Source organism: Canis lupus, chromosome 3 (assembly GCF_003254725.2).
Source record: "Canis lupus dingo isolate Sandy chromosome 3, ASM325472v2, whole genome shotgun sequence".
NCBI classification, from domain to species: Eukaryota; Metazoa; Chordata; class Mammalia; order Carnivora; family Canidae; genus Canis; species Canis lupus.
Genome location: NC_064245.1, coordinates 25,922,715 through 25,938,306, shown reverse-complemented (window position 1 = coordinate 25,938,306; position 15,592 = coordinate 25,922,715). Strand labels below are relative to the sequence as shown.

The window sequence follows — 15,592 nt, the reverse complement described above, 5'->3', positions numbered from 1 at the left end:
AGCAAAAGCCAAAGCCTTACAGTGGAGCCCTCTCCCCCTCGTGAGGGTGTCTGGATGCTGAGGCCTTTCTCCCTGGAGAAGCACCACAGCTGCTCTGGCCCCTCATCTCCTCTCTCCAGCCATCTCCTCACAGAACAGTTCAGTATGTTATGCTAATGCTTGGGGCATGGAAAGAATAAGAAAAAAAAAAAAAAAACTAAAAAAGCTTTGCAAGGAAGCCTCAGATTTCTTTATGCTTCAAACATTGGTCCTGCTGGTTTCACAAGATAGACTGACTTATAGAACCACCATGTGTGAAAACTGGGCAAAGCCAAATACTGACACCTTTGGTAGATGTGGATTATCTCTTATATGCCTTTGCCCAGCTTGGCTTTTTTATGCCACACGTTACCTACCATTTTACAATCTATGTAAATAGCAAATCCAGCCTCTTGTAAGCAGGGGCTTTAGGGGCAGATGATTATGGAAAATTTGGGGCCTCCTGGGTAATAGATTCTGTAAGACAAAGCAATGTTGTCCTGTGCAGCTTTTCAACGACTAACTTTTAACACACAATAGAGATTTTATTTAGTCACGAGGAAAAACAGTTTTATTGCAAGCCTGGCTCTAGGTCTTTAGGGAGCAGCTGCTCCCAGGGTCCCTAGGCTGTTTGATGAGAACTTTAGCTCAATCTTACTCTCAAATTTATCGACTGGAATCTCAACGGTGAAATTCAGTGTTTCTATGTGTCTTGGAAAGAGAACAACATAGTCAAGGAAACAGGAATTCTTCACTTCACCAAAACTTTGAGTCCATGTCAATTCTCCAGAAGGAATTAAAGCAAGAACATTAAAGAATTTCAGCTCCAGGATTGCTTAGCTTGCGACAAAAGCTTCCACAGGGTTATCGGCAGGAATCCTGTATCATGGTTCAGAGTACAATGTTGGAACTCTTGGATGTAAATTAATATTGTTATTCCCAAAAATAAAACATAGATACATTTCAAACCTGAAGATTTTGAGTCCAACACCCACCTACACATCACTCTTACAGGGAAGAAGACCTTTGAAGACCACCAGTTGTCAGTGGCTTGCACACAGACACCATTCCCTCCACTTCCTCCTGACTCTGCTTAAGCCTAGTCTTCTCAAACAGACTCGGACGTGAACACATATCAGCATTCAAGCAAATTAAGAAAAATAAAGATCAAGACGTTTGAAGTCAGGCTCAGAAACAAAGGGACTTTGTACTCTGGACAGTCCTAGCTTATTGTTTAGCCCTTATGTTCCCTGGAAAGAATTTAGACAAAACTTCTTACTTTGATGAATTCTATGATAAACCTCAGAAATTACAGCATTACTTTGCTGTTCAGGAAGGAGACCAGAGGGTGTCTAATGCAGCTAAAGCAGGGCTGAAAGACATACGTTAGTGTTGCCTGTCATGCACAAGGGCCAGGCAGGTATTGGTGCAGTTCTCTGAGGAGGGAGACCAACAACAGCCTGAAGTCGTGTGGTGTGAGATTAATGTTGGGCCAGGCCAAGTCCCTAGGACAGCTTTAAGGAATGGCCTATTTATCTTGCCTGTGGGTTACTAAAGTAATTTCTGTTGTCTTTAAGACTGAGGGAATTGTTTTTAGACATTAGCACAGAAGAAAGGCTCTCTGATAATCTGATTTCCTGGACTAACGTAGAAAAATAATGTCCTAAATTCTTTCAAGGACTCTGGTGCTTTTGGTTGGGACGTCCAAGTTTCTCCCTAGTATTGCTCAAAAAAAAAAAAAAAAGTTAAAATAGAGACTTCTGGGTGGAGATTCTGGAAGCATAAAGTTCACAGAAGGATCTCAGGTCCCAAAATATAATCATGGGAGAAAGTGGACCTCAAAAGGCTGCTCTTAAAATTGTGTGAAAGGCCGTGCCAAACTCACCTTATTAACAGTCTGTCTTCTACTGGGTGGGCCAGGTTTTCAGCCACAGACACGTACCTCAGTGGGCTCTTTCCTGGAACTAAGCTTGGAGGATCTTGAAACAGTCCTTGGAACCTTCTAAACATTAGGGAAAAAAATTCCCCACCCCCTGTATTTGGGCATCACAGAGATGAACATAATGAGAGAGTACTTAGAGCAACCTGTTCTATTGTTCTGCCCTCAACAGCCCACATTAAATAGCTCCCTGCTGGGTGATGCTGCGGATCAACTAACCGGTCCTTCTGATCTCTAAGCAATAGCAGACACAGCAGGGTATCTATCTGGGCCTGTGCTTACACTGATTTCCATTCTTTGTTGATGTTATAGAAGTATTTGTTTAGATGTACACGTTTTCTACATTTTAGCTGCATCTCAGGCTGTCCTTCTACCGTCTATTTCTTCCTAAAGTACCTATTTTCGTGGCTCTTTTGTTAACTAGCTACTCTTTATTTTCATTCTCATTTTTAAAACATAGTTTGACTCTGTTGACTCCCAGTTCCTCCTCGAATGCTTGCTGATCTTTGAGAGCTTATTGCTTGATCTTCATCTGTAGTAAACCAGAGCCAACATTAAGTATACTTTGCATAGAGGCTTTGATTATGCTGCTGCTGGGAGCCAGGGATTGGTGGTCAGCAGACCTTGGACCACTTTAGCCCCTCTCCAGGGTCCTGGCTGACTAGGGGAGTCACAGATGGAGCTCCACCTCACTACTGGTATCCTGACCTTAGGGCTCAGATGGATATCCATCCTCAAGATCACCCAAACCTCCTTGCTTGTTACCCTGAGCTCTGACCATCAGTTCACTTGGGGCAAATGGAGTAGAGGGTCATACTCAGACTTCCTCTACTTCTTCCAAGCCCAGGGACCTGTCCTTTTGAGGCTCTCCTCATTGTGCAGTGGCAGGACCCAAAGGAGCACCTGGTCTGTCAAACAGCCAGAAGCAGAAATCCTCTGTTCTTATTTTTCCTGTATTCTTACCCAGGGAAAATGGCAATGGACTTCAGGCAGCTTGACATTCACAATGTCTAGAACTACCCGGATTTCCCCAAGCAGTGTGAAGGGGCTTGGGGGAGAAAGGAAGACAGAGAAAACCAAACCAGACCGAAAGAGAGGCTGTGGCTCCTGCCATTCTCTCTCCTGCCTGGTGGTCTCTATGCTGTGATTCAGGTCCACCCATGAGGCTGTCTAATCTGGCATCTCTGCTTTCAGACACTGATCCGAGGGGAAAGATGGCCAGTGCCTTCTCGAAGTTGCTCACTGGCCGCAGTGCTTCTCTGTTACTTGCCACCGTGGGCACCAGTGCCCTCACCACTGGGTACCTGCTGAACCAGCAGAATGTGTGTGCTGAGGCCCGGGAGCAGCATAGGCTGTTCCCGCCAAGGTAAGTCCTTTGGCTTTAGAAGAACTCCACGTGTCGGCCAGAAATATGCTTCCCCTGCTGAAACTGTCAGCAAGGGGCCTTCTGTTTTTGAGAATGACTAGGTCAAATTGACCATTCTTTAAATATAGATTTTTATTTATTTGAGAGAGTGAGCAAGCACACAGAGGGAGAGTGAGAAGGAGAGGGAAAAGCAGACTCCCTGCTGAGCAGGGAACCCACTGTGGGACTCGATCCCAGGACCCAGGATCTTGACCTGGGCTGAAGGCAGATGCTTAACCGACTGGGCCACCCTGGCACCCCCTGACCATCATTTTTGACATTCCGTAAGCACAGTAATGGTGGTGAATTCAAGGAAGTGCAGTGTCTGCATTCCTGCCTGGAGCTTGTGGTCTAGTTGAATAATAATAATAGTAATAATGGACATTTGTTGGGCATTTTTAGGTGTGTTAAGCACTATATGTGGCGTATCTAATTACCTTAGCATCCCTTTGTGATAAAACAGAGGCTTAGAAAAATTACCAAGTTCACATGCCTTGTGCAGCCAAGTGCAAACCAAGGACCCTCATTCCAGACCCATGCATGCTTCACTCACTGCTGTCCCACTTTCTGGAGAATGATGTTAGGGTGTTGATTAAAGTATCGGCTTAAAGGCCATTGCAGATGGAAAGTGGGGAAGTGCCATGAAGATGGACACGACTTCTCAGCCCTTGGCCCCTCACCACGGATGATCCAGCACATGCTCAGTCGAGTTGGCCTGCGATGCTGAGTTGAAGAGATTCTTAGAGGCAGGTGTAGAGGAGAGATGAGAAAGACTTGATGTTTTTCTCAGAGATCTTCTTTGGCTCTTGTGGGAATTACCAACACGTACCATGTACCTCAGGAATTCCTGAGGGGAGATTCCCTGTGTTTGAACCTGTGGTTGTCCTGAATCCCCTACTCTTCAGCTAGTACCCCTCCCACTGTCAGCACCTCATTGATTTCTGTGTACTGTTCCAACAGATACTTACTGAATGAATCCCTGTTGCAGTAGCCAGCCACTGTTCTCAGTCTCTCAGCAGAGAGACTCTGCTCTGATGGATCTTACACCATAGACAGAGGACCAATAAATAACTGAATTTCTGTGCAGCTCCACTGGCAGGTTTCTAGTCTCTCCACTACAGACCTAAGGCACCGAAATGTGGCTGTTGCATTTTACTGCTAGGTTAAAAAAAAAAAAAAAAAAAAAAAAAAAAAAAGGCTGCATGGCATTGCCATTTATTTTCTAATTTTCACTGTCTCTTCTTTATATGAACATAAGCCATAGTCTCTTGGCTCTGACAGCCAGCATCATGAAATCCTTAAGCAGGGCCAGGTTCCTTTCTCTGGCTGTTCAGGGGACTGGTTTTTTTTAATCATGACTCCCAGCTACACTTCCCCATGCCTGCTGGCCAGAGGCCATCCTTCTGGTGGAGGGATGGCCAGAAACAAAGCCCTTTCGTAGGCTGCTCCCTGAAAGCCTCTCTCCTCCTTGTGCAGTGCAGACTACCCTGATCTGCGAAAGCACAACAACTGCATGGCTGAGTGCCTCACCCCAGCCATCTACGCCAAGCTCCGCAACAAGGTGACACCCAATGGCTACACACTGGACCAGTGTATCCAGACTGGAGTGGACAACCCTGGCCACCCTTTCATAAAGACCGTGGGCATGGTGGCTGGTGATGAGGAGTCCTATGAGGTAAAACTTGGGTGCTGATTCCGGAGTGGGAGGGATGTTCTGGGTCCCAGAGTCCGTCTCTTCTCTATGGGGCCAGTGTTCATAAAGGGAAGCCAGCTTCAGCAGAACATGCGGAATGCTTTCTGGAACAAGGAGGTTTATAGCTTCCCAGGGACAAGGCTTCCTTTGCTGCTGTTCTAGTATCCCACCTCAGGGAAGAACAGTTGTAGGACAGAGTTGAGACTGTCAAGGGGATGAATTGATACAGCCAAAAAATAAACTCTCGTGATTTATTGGTGATAGGTATTCACCAATAAGGCATTAGGAGATGGTGTGTTTGTGGCTAGCCTTTATGGAGGAAGGATGGTCTGTGACTGGTTTGGGAATAACTGATTCCATGGACACCGAGTTTATCAAGTCTTTCCAAGAAATGCCATGATCTCCGTGTCCTCATCCTTGGAGCAGAAGCATAGGATGGTCTGCCACTAGCCCAGCTCAGGCACCGTGCAGCAACAGAGCAACTTGTACATCACAGCAAGTTGCAGGGAGCTTCCTTAGCACCCTTCTGAAGGCAGCTCCCTGGGAAAACAGCCATCGAGAGCAGGGAGGGGTTGCCTTGAATAAACAAGACTGGTAGTTCATTCACAGACAGCAGTGCACGCTCTGGGTGCCCAGTCTCGGACTAGAAGTGGCTCCCTGGACCTAATGTGCTCCCCCACCTGGCCACCCACTTCCCACAGGCAGGTACTCTGTCATGACTCCTCTTAACGTTACTTTACCTAAAGGATACACCTGAAGTTTTTGGTCTTAAAAAAAAAAAAAAAGATTTTGCACAAAGAGTTTGGGCTGGGGTGAGAGGTCCTGGCTTTGCCCTGACTGCTGCCGTGCACTTTTCTTGTAGTACAGCTGGTTTTCAATGAATTTATTATGTTCAAACTCTAGAACCTGATCACCTCTTTTTTTTTTTTAAGATTTTATTTATTCATTCATAAGAGAGAGAGAGAGAGAGAGAGAGATTGATAAAGGGAGAAGCAGGTTCCATGCAGGGAGCCCAACCCAGGACTCAATTCCTGGTCTCCAGGATTGCACCCTGGGCTGAAGATGGCGCTAAACCACTGAGCCACCCGGGGATCCACTGATCACCTCTTTTGGCCACAAACTGCTCTGGCAGCTTCTTTTACCTCACAAAGAACTTTTAAGGAAACCCTCAAATCTTTAAACACAGGATCTTCTTGCTCAGTCTCATGGCAGTGAGCTTGGCAGAGGCACTAGGGAAGTGGCCTGTTCCTATTATTTGTTAGCCATCGATGTACTCACATTTCCTGCGTGGCAGCACTGAGAATTACAGCCGAGGGCATCAGCTCTGGCCCTCAAGGTAAAAGGGGGCAAATGAAAGGAATTACCTTTTAATAGAGGAACCAATTAAAGAGGAAACGGGTACCTCTCCCTTTCTACAGGTGTTTGCTGACCTTTTTGATCCTGTTATCAAACTAAGGCACAATGGTTATGACCCCAGGGTGATGAAACACCCCACGGATCTGGATGCATCCAAGGTAGGTTGCAGCCCCCTCTACTTTGCCCTGAAGCTTGCACTCCAGAGCCTGGCATGAGGAGCACCTGAGAGGAGGGCTACTCAGCCTGGGTCAGATGCCCTCGGCAAGATCTGTGATGGCCCCGGCATAGCCTACTCCCCAGAGGATTAAGGAGGTCAGAAAGGTCCTGAAATCTTTGTTTTCTTTAATAAATACCAGGAGGGTGGTGCTGGTCACTGGGAACTGCAAGCCTTTCCTAAAGCAGTTCCTTTTTTAAAATCCCACACCTAGTGGGTTAAGGATTCCAGATGACACCGCACAAAGTAGCTCTGCCCCTTATCTATAGGACTCCTGCCCCCATCATGCCAAAATGTGTCCAGCGTGTTGTGCACAGTGCCTGAGGGCCCCCAGCAGGGGATACTGCAGGTCAGGAGGTTGGAGCCCACTGTGGTTGTGACACGGCTATAGTCCATGGCGGGCTTGTGGTAACCCCATGCTCTGCTTTGGCAGATCACCCAGGGCCAGTTTGATGAGCGCTATGTGCTGTCATCTCGGGTGCGCACAGGCCGCAGCATCCGCGGGCTGAGCCTGCCACCTGCCTGCACCCGGGCTGAGCGAAGGGAGGTGGAGAATGTGGCCATCACAGCCCTGGAGGGCCTCAAAGGGGACCTGGCAGGCCGCTACTACAAGCTGTCCGAGATGACTGAGCAGGACCAACAACGGCTCATAGATGTGAGTGGCCCTTGAACCATCGGGCCCTGCCTGGGGTGGGACTGTGACCAGAGCTCTAATGGGCCCAGTGAGGCCTCATGGGGAGCTTGCTGGGACTGTATCCTATTCAGTATTAGGAAGGAAAATTAAGCCTTAAAACTTGACGTCAAGCCACTGAAGAGTCTGGTTAAAATCTGCAGAGGAAACTCCGTTCTGGAGTTGGGGGTCTGGGGGATTCATTGGTGGAGGTTAAAGGGAGGATCCCCTTGCTTGTTGAGGATGGTCTCCATTGCCACAACCAAGGAAGGCCCTGCAAGCCAGGAAAATCTGGAAAGGAAATTTGGAAGTCGAGGTGGAAGGCCTACCCTGATTCCCATGGAGCCAGCTGGGATTTCTGCTGCCTCCATGAGCCCTCTACAGCTTCATTCTAATGCTAGGGGACACAAAACCGAAGTCTTTTATTTTCCCAGTAGTACAGCTAAAAAGGGATAGCAGTTTCAAAATAACTTTTAATTTAACTCCAGGGCAAAGCAGAAACAAAGTATCTGTCATTTCAGAAGATGCAATGCCACAAAATATGCCCCACTGCCATACCAGACAAGTAAGCTAGCTTTGTGGTCTGTACAGGCCTCAGTCTCCTGGTGTCTGCGGCCATCAGGCCAACCTTCTGCCTGTTCTGTTGCAGAACAAGCTGTACTCTGCCTCAGGTAGCCACTTGTGGTTTCCAGTGTAAGGCCACAGAGCCTATCCTGGCTACTGTCCCCCACCCCTTCCACTCAGATTGTAGGACTTGTCTCTGTGTATCCTCTTCTTACCTCAGTGTAATCAGATTTGAATATATTGTATCCATATTCATGTTCTAACTGTATACATACAGTAAGAAAACGGTCTGTCTCTTCACGGATTTTTTTTTTTTAAGATTTTTATTTATTTATTCATGAGGGAGGGAGACACAGGCAGAAGGAGAAGCAGGCTCCCTGCAGAGAGCCTGATATGGGATTCAATCCTGGATCCTGGGATTACGCTCTTAGCTGAAGGCAGATGCTCCACTGCTGAGCCACCCAGGTGCCCCTCTTTTCACTGATTTTGATATTAAGAGTAGTATACTGTAGTCAAAGGCACAAGCTTGGGAGTCACACATGTCTAGGTTTGAATCTAGGCTCTGTTACTTCTTAGCTATGTGATATAGGGTAGGTTTTCTCACTCTGAATGGGTTTTCCTGGCTCATAAAATAAAATGATTATACTTGCCTCCTAGTGTTGTGAGGATTCAGGTAAATAAAAGCACACAGCATGGAGCCTTGCACATATTGAGCATTAAATTAATGGTAGCTATTTATTTATAAACCATTATTCTACATATCTAATACTTTCTAGGGAAAGGTATGCTAATAATAAAAGAACAAATAATGTCAGCTACACAGAGAACAGTGGCTGTATAAGACTTCAGGGTAGCGTCCCTCCCTCACTGGCCACTCGGTCACTGTGTGGTTTTGGTGCCAGTAGGTGAAGGTAATCCATAGTGATTACTGCCGTGAGGTTTTCAGCCTCAGCTGTACACTAGAATCACCTGAGGAGCTTTCAGAAATCCCAGGCCACACCCCGTAACAATTAGGACAGAAACTCCAGGAGCAGGAAGGGAGCATTAGTATTTTTTTAAAGTCCCCCCCCCCCCCCCCCACCCCGGTTATTCCACTGGACAGCCACGGCTGAGAGCCACTGCCTGACAGAGCTGCGTCTCATCTTGTCATTTTCTCCTTTCTGCTTTGTCCCTTTTGGCCTGCAGGACCACTTTCTATTTGATAAGCCAGTATCCCCTTTACTAACATGTGCTGGGATGGCCCGTGACTGGCCAGACGCCAGGGGAATCTGGTAGGGACATAGCACTGCTCACATTTGCAGTGTGCGCACAGGATCTGGTTCAGATCACCGGCTTGTCCTAACCTGAAGTTGCTGTGATCTGCAGCTGACAGCATGCCCGGCTTGAGCTCACTGGAGAGGATTTTAGAAATTGCGTGTGTGTGTGTAATTCCAAAGTGTTGTGATGTTTCTAAGATATATAAGAATGTTCACTGGCTTGCATGAATTATGCATGAGAAAAAAGACTTTTTAAGAAACTTGAGCTTCATATTATTTGACCTCACAGAGAATGTTTTATGACCCCCCCCCCCAAAAAAAAAAAATGAAAAATATTGAGGATTTAAGCAAAATCCTACAAAGAATGGATATCGAGTATGTACATATTTTTATCTTGGCCAAAGTCCTCAGTCCCCTTTGATTCCTGTACTTTGGTAGGTTATTATGACACTACCCAAAGAAGTTGTAGCAAGTGTGCTCATGAGCAGTTACTCAGTGTGCGGATAGGTAGCAGCTATGCAGCAAACATGTGAAATATTGTGCACCCCATACGTCTTGGACTGCAGGTAAAAAACTTTAAGCAACACATGATTTTGGTTGAGCCTATTAGGAGAATACTCTTGTTAGTGTCAAAACCAAATGTTACCCATAGTTATTATCATCCTCGTCAAAGGACTGGGGAAGATTATATCCTTTTTGGGCAAAAACATGAAGTTGGTCTTACTCTTAATTCTGTCAAGGTAACATTATTTTGTAGTACTTGTTCAGGCACAAAGAAAGAATCAGGGCTAAGAAACGAGGAAGGCGAAATGAAGCAATCAAGCTACAGAGGTAAAGGGAATTTTCATGTGTTGAAACTAATGTATTTAACGAGCAACACCATATTTCTCTTTTCATCAGGCATAATTATGACAAGACATTTCTCATCTGGATTAATGAGGAAGACCACACGAGGGTAATCTCTATGGAAAAAGGAGGCAATATGAAAAGAGTATTTGAGCGATTCTGTCGTGGACTAAAAGAAGTAAGATGTTATCAAGATTTCTGAATATTCATTAAAATGAAATCACTTTTTCATTCTTGACAGAAGACACTATGGTTATTTCCAAGGGCTAATTTTTTCTCAGGATCATGGCACTCTTTGAGGGTGGGAACCACCAGGGCAGTGCTTCCAAGAATTGGTGACTTTTTTTTATTTTATTTTTTTTTTTGCTTTTACTAGTAAGTTCCTATGCTTCCCTCCCCAATCCAGGATGGTTTAGGAAGTCTGTGGATCGCTAATTATAGTCCAACTTCTGTAACAGTGCTCTTGGCTATTCTAAGTATAGAGACAGTATAGGATATAACTATGTTCATAAGTAACCTGAACACAGCCTTACTTGCTGAGAACACCTATATTCTATTATTCTCAAATGAAAAATAGTAACAGCATCCATTGAATGTTTAGTATGTTCTAGGTATTGCCTTCAGTACTTTACATGTTTCATCAAATTTAATTGGACCATTTTCATATTCTGATAGTAGTGCCTTTTTCCATTAAGGACATTATAATACAACTTAACCTAAATTTCATTCATGGCAAACATCCAGTACACGTCTCTGCATGTCAGCTACACAGAGAACAGTGTAGGATGTACTGAGTGTTTGGATGTACTGAGTAAATGGATATTTAAGAACTCCATTTGTTCACTGTTGTAGGTGGAACGCTTAATCCAAGCTCGAGGCTGGGAGTTCATGTGGAATGAGCGACTAGGATACATTCTGACCTGCCCTTCGAACCTTGGCACAGGATTGCGTGCTGGCGTCCACGTTAGGATCCCAAAACTCAGCAAGGTAATGTTAGGTAGCCAACAGCCCTGTAGGGTTCCACCAGGATAAGCTCGGATGTGAATTCTTTGTGGAGGGAAAAATGGTCATCATTCCTTAACCCTTAGTTTCTGCACCTGTAATAGAAAATAATAAGAAAGAGTTCATTTTGCCTCAAAAGATACTTGTATCAGTTAGGATAAAAGGCTAATAAGGGCTGTAAGAGAGAGCTGTGGCTTCAAGAACAAGAAGTTTGAATATTCCTCCCTACAAGTCAGGATGGTCGAGCAGGCTGCTCTGCCCTGCTTCTTGGAGTCCCTTCCACCTGTCTCTCCCAGGGTAGGGGTTCTCCTGCCTGAGCCTACATCAAAATTACCTGGAGCTTGTAAACAGATTGCTTGGCTAACCTGCAGAATTTGGATTTTTAACAAATTCCAGGTGACTGTCCCCTCGCCATGGTCACAGTCAGGCCCTAAGTTCCAGCTGGTGGGAAGGGGAGAGAGGATGCAGGTGTGGCCCTGTAAAGATTTAAAGTCTAGGCTTGGAAGTGCACACATCCCTTGTGTTTGTTCCATTTACAAGAGTTCAGTCAGTGGCAACTTTCTCAGCTCCATCTGTGGAGGAGGAGGAAAAACAATTCTGGTAGGCACTCAGGACTTTCTGCCACAGCACAAGCAAATCAAATAATTGCTAACAATTTTAGAAAATGTGCTTCCTACCGAAAACAGAATGAAAATTATTCCAATGGTAAGACAACTGTTTGATGTGATTTAACTTCATGATTTTAATTTTCTCGGTGAAACTATTATACCGAAGAATAATCTCACCAAGTAACTCACCAAAGCTGGCATCCAAATGCCAAAAATGATACAGAAGTTAATACCAGTTCTACTACCTTCTAGCTGTGTGACCCTCATGAGTGAATTCCTGAGCCTCATCTGTGAAATGAGAATGAGAGCAATACCTACTTCATGGGGTTGTTGTAAAATTTAAAAGTTCTAGCATAGTGCCCTGGTATATAGTAAGTATATGCTTAATATACAGTTAATATTAACTGTTACTATCTCTCATTGTACATTTTACTAAGTGAACATGTCAATGATGGCGAGTCACTTTTGCTTCTTATGACATTCAGTATTGTCCTTTGTCCCAGGATCCACGCTTTTCTAAGATCCTGGAAAACCTAAGACTTCAGAAGCGTGGCACAGGTGGCGTAGACACGGCAGCTGTGGCGGATGTGTATGATATTTCCAATATAGATCGAATTGGTCGATCAGAGGTAACATCTCTTCTCACTTTCCAAACATGAGCTAACAATATTAGCTTAAGAGAACAAGGGAATAGAGAAGTAGCCTAAATAGCCTTGCCTTATTCACAGAAGTCAAGACCTCCTCTTTTCCCTGAGTACTATTAGTGTTTCATTCTGTGGTACTAATCATCCATGGGAAATAAGCGCACAATGTAAGCTGAGACCATATAGGTAAATAGAGGAGTTCACAGCAGGACTCTTGTCAGCACCTCACCCCTGAGAGGTATTCCAGCAGTCTTTCAGCAACAGGAGCTCTATTATGCCAAAGGACAGCAGCATTTTATCACTGTGATGTCGGACAATGTGTGAGCTCTCTGAGAGTAGTAAAATAGTGGACTTTTCTCTTGATTTTGAATTTCCTTTGGTGAAAGCCACATGCTTCATTTTTAGATACTTGAGAGTTTGAAAATTTTGTTTTTGGGGGACTAAAGATGACATATAACACATACACTAGGGATATAAAAGATTGTGCTCCTGAAATAATGTTTAGGATTCTGTGAGCACATAGGATGAACAGCATTCATAAACTAGAGGTAGGCCTGGAGTGATGCATAAGACAGAGCATACAGAGCACTTAAGGAATATACCGCTGAATCCTAAGCAAGTGCTGATCCCAGTAAGTCATGCCAATTTATCTGGATATGGTCCCACTGAATGTATTAGGTTCATTATTAATTTAAAAGCCTCTCCTAACATAAAAATCTTCATAACTCAGTGGCTGGTTATTAAATCTTTGCATTATTGATGCTCTTTCTTCTTTGCTAGCTTTCAAATATTTCACTGCCTATTGGTGTATCTCTCCCAGTAAACTGAGAAAAGGGAAGGAGGAAACACTCAAGGCAAATCAGCTTGTGTGCTTCCACCTCTGGTAAAGTAGTTGAGAGAGAAGTAGCTATAAATACAACTTCTGAAATTTATTGAATAATATGTGGTGTAGTGAATAAAGAAGATCTGGAGCCTATGCCTGTCTGCTTCTAATAGTAACTAGATTTTTATTGGAAAGACAATCATAACTTAAAAAATTTTTTTAAGTCCTAAAAGTAAGTTAGGTTACCATTATAAAAGCTAGAAATATGCCAAAAAGTATTAAAAATAATACTTATTTAACTTAACCCTAAGAAAACCATTGTGAACATTATTCTGTATTGCCTTTCATTTTTAAAATAGGTTTATTATGTAAAATTTATGTTTTGTATAGTTTTATTCACATGAACAAATTTAGTCATGAGTTCACAGCTCTTTGTTATTTAGGAAGACAGTGATCTTTTTAACGTATTAACCTTTGCTCTGGATGAGGCTGATTTAACACTCCATGTGCTATGCTAACCTCACCACAAATGTAGATACCATCTGTCACCATGAAGTGCTATAGCAGTAACATGGATCATATTCTCTTTCATCCCTGTCACTTATTCATTCCACACTGGAAGCCTATACCTCCCACTGCCTTCACCCATCTTTGCATCTGGCAGCCACTAGTTTGTTTTCTGTGTTCTGTATTTATGGTCTGGTTCGTTTTTGTTTCGTTTTGTAGATTACACATATAAGTGAAATCATATGGTATTTGTCTTTTTCTATCTGATTTATTGTACTTATAATGCTCTCTAGGTCCACCTATGTTGTCACAAATGGTAAGACCTCAATCTTCTTATGGCTGAATATTACATTGTGTGTGTGTATATATATATATATATATATATACACACACACACACACATATGTCACATCTTTATCTGTTCATCTATCAATAGACACTTAGGAGTGGACATAATTATTCATATTTGTCTTTGTTTTCCTTGGGTAAATACCAGTAATGAAGTTACTGAATTGTATGGTATCTCTCTTTTTAATTTTATGAGGAATCTCTATACTGTTTTCCACAGTGGCCACACTAGTTTACACTGCCATCAAAGGCACATGAGGGCTCCTTTTCCACTGAATCCTTACCAACATCTGTCATTTCTTGTCTTTGTGATACTAGCCATTCTGACAGTTCACGGTGCTATCTTGTGGTTTTGGTTTGTATTCCCTTGCTGATAGTGGTGTGGAGCCTCTTCATGTGTCTGGTGGCTATTTGTAGGTCTTGTTGAAGAAAATGTCTATTCAGGAGTTTTGCCCATGTTTTTAAATTAGATGATGTGGTGTTCCATTATTTTGGCATAGTCCCATTGATGTGTTGCTGCTTTTGTTTTACTTGCCTGAGGAGACCTATCCATAAGTATGTTGTTGAGGCCAATGTCCAATGGTTTACTGCCTAGGTTTTCTTTTAGGAGTTTTATGGCTCCATTTAGCTCTTTAATCCATCTTGAGTTTATGAAAGTGGTCCAGTTTCATTCTTGTGCATTTAGCCATCCAGTTTCCTTAGCACCATTTGCTGAAAAGACCATCTTTCCCCCATTGTATACTCTTGCCCCCTTTGCTGTAGATTAACTGACCAGAGGATCATGGGGTCTTTTCCGAGCTGTCCTGTTCCCTGGATCTAAAGGTCTCTTTTGGTGCTGGTACCATACTGCTTTGATTACTATAGTCTTGCAGTACATCTTGAAACCTGGGATTGTGATACCTCCAGCTTTGTTGTTCTCTCTCAAGGGTGTGCCTTGGCTGTTTGAGTTTTTTTTTTTTGATTTCATGGAAATTTATTTATTCTAGTTTGGCAGAAAACGCTAGTACTTTTGATAGGGACCATTCTGAATCTGTAGATTGCTTTGGGCAGTATGAACATTCCAGCAATATTCATTCTTCCAGTCCATGACATGGTATATTTTCCACTTGTGTCATCAAATTTCTTTCATCAATGTCTTCTAGTTCTCAGAGGATAGGTCTTTCACCTCCTTCGTCCAATTGATTCCTAGGTGTTATTTTCTTTTTGGTATGATGGAAGTGGAATTGTTTGCTTAATATCTCTTTCTGCTACTTCATTTATTGTGTAAAGATACAACAGTTTCTGTATATTAATATTGTAGCCTTCAACTTTACTGAATTCAGTTATTCTACTAGTTTCATGATTGAGTTTTTGGTGTTTCCTATGTCTAGTAAAAGGTCATCTGCAAGTAGTGACAGTTTTACTTCTTCCTTACCAATTTGGATGCTTTTATTTTTACCTCTTCTGGTTTCTGGGGCTAGGGCATCCAGTACTATGTTGAATAACAGTGTTGAGAGTAGGCATGCTTGTTGTTTTCTGATCTTAGAGGAAAAGTTGTTTTTCACCACTTAGTATGAGGATGTTTTCTGTATGTTTGCCTTTATTATGTTGAGGCCTGTTCTCCCTGAACCCACTTTGATAAGAGTTTGTATCTTGAATGATGTTGCCCTTGTTAGATTGCTTTCTCCGCAGCTATTGAGATGATTATATGGCTTTTATC

At 43.4% G+C, this 15,592-nt stretch overlaps 2 protein-coding genes across 4 annotated transcripts in view; one reads left to right on the top strand and one right to left on the bottom strand.

Annotated features, from left to right (window-relative positions):
• CKMT2 (creatine kinase, mitochondrial 2) overlaps positions 1 to 15,592 on the top strand; it is a 31,644-nt gene that overhangs the window by 13,125 nt on the left and 2,927 nt on the right. For all 3 annotated transcript variants that reach the window (XM_025438164.3, XM_049108315.1, XM_025438163.3), the window contains exons 2-9: positions 3,152 to 3,323; positions 4,839 to 5,037; positions 6,474 to 6,569; positions 7,059 to 7,280; positions 9,045 to 9,130; positions 10,016 to 10,139; positions 10,814 to 10,948; positions 12,075 to 12,200. In XM_025438164.3, coding sequence (XP_025293949.1) covers positions 3,172 to 3,323; positions 4,839 to 5,037; positions 6,474 to 6,569; positions 7,059 to 7,280; positions 9,045 to 9,130; positions 10,016 to 10,139; positions 10,814 to 10,948; positions 12,075 to 12,200 — 1,140 coding nt within the window. In that variant the 5' untranslated portion in view covers positions 3,152 to 3,171. The remainder of the gene's footprint in view (positions 1 to 3,151; positions 3,324 to 4,838; positions 5,038 to 6,473; positions 6,570 to 7,058; positions 7,281 to 9,044; positions 9,131 to 10,015; positions 10,140 to 10,813; positions 10,949 to 12,074; positions 12,201 to 15,592) is intronic.
• LOC112653859 (uncharacterized) overlaps positions 9,948 to 15,592 on the bottom strand; it is a 37,379-nt gene continuing 31,734 nt past the window's right edge. Inside the window, exon 3 of the mRNA XM_049108119.1 lies at positions 9,948 to 11,058. The gene's annotated coding sequence lies outside the window, so the exon portion shown is untranslated. The remainder of the gene's footprint in view (positions 11,059 to 15,592) is intronic.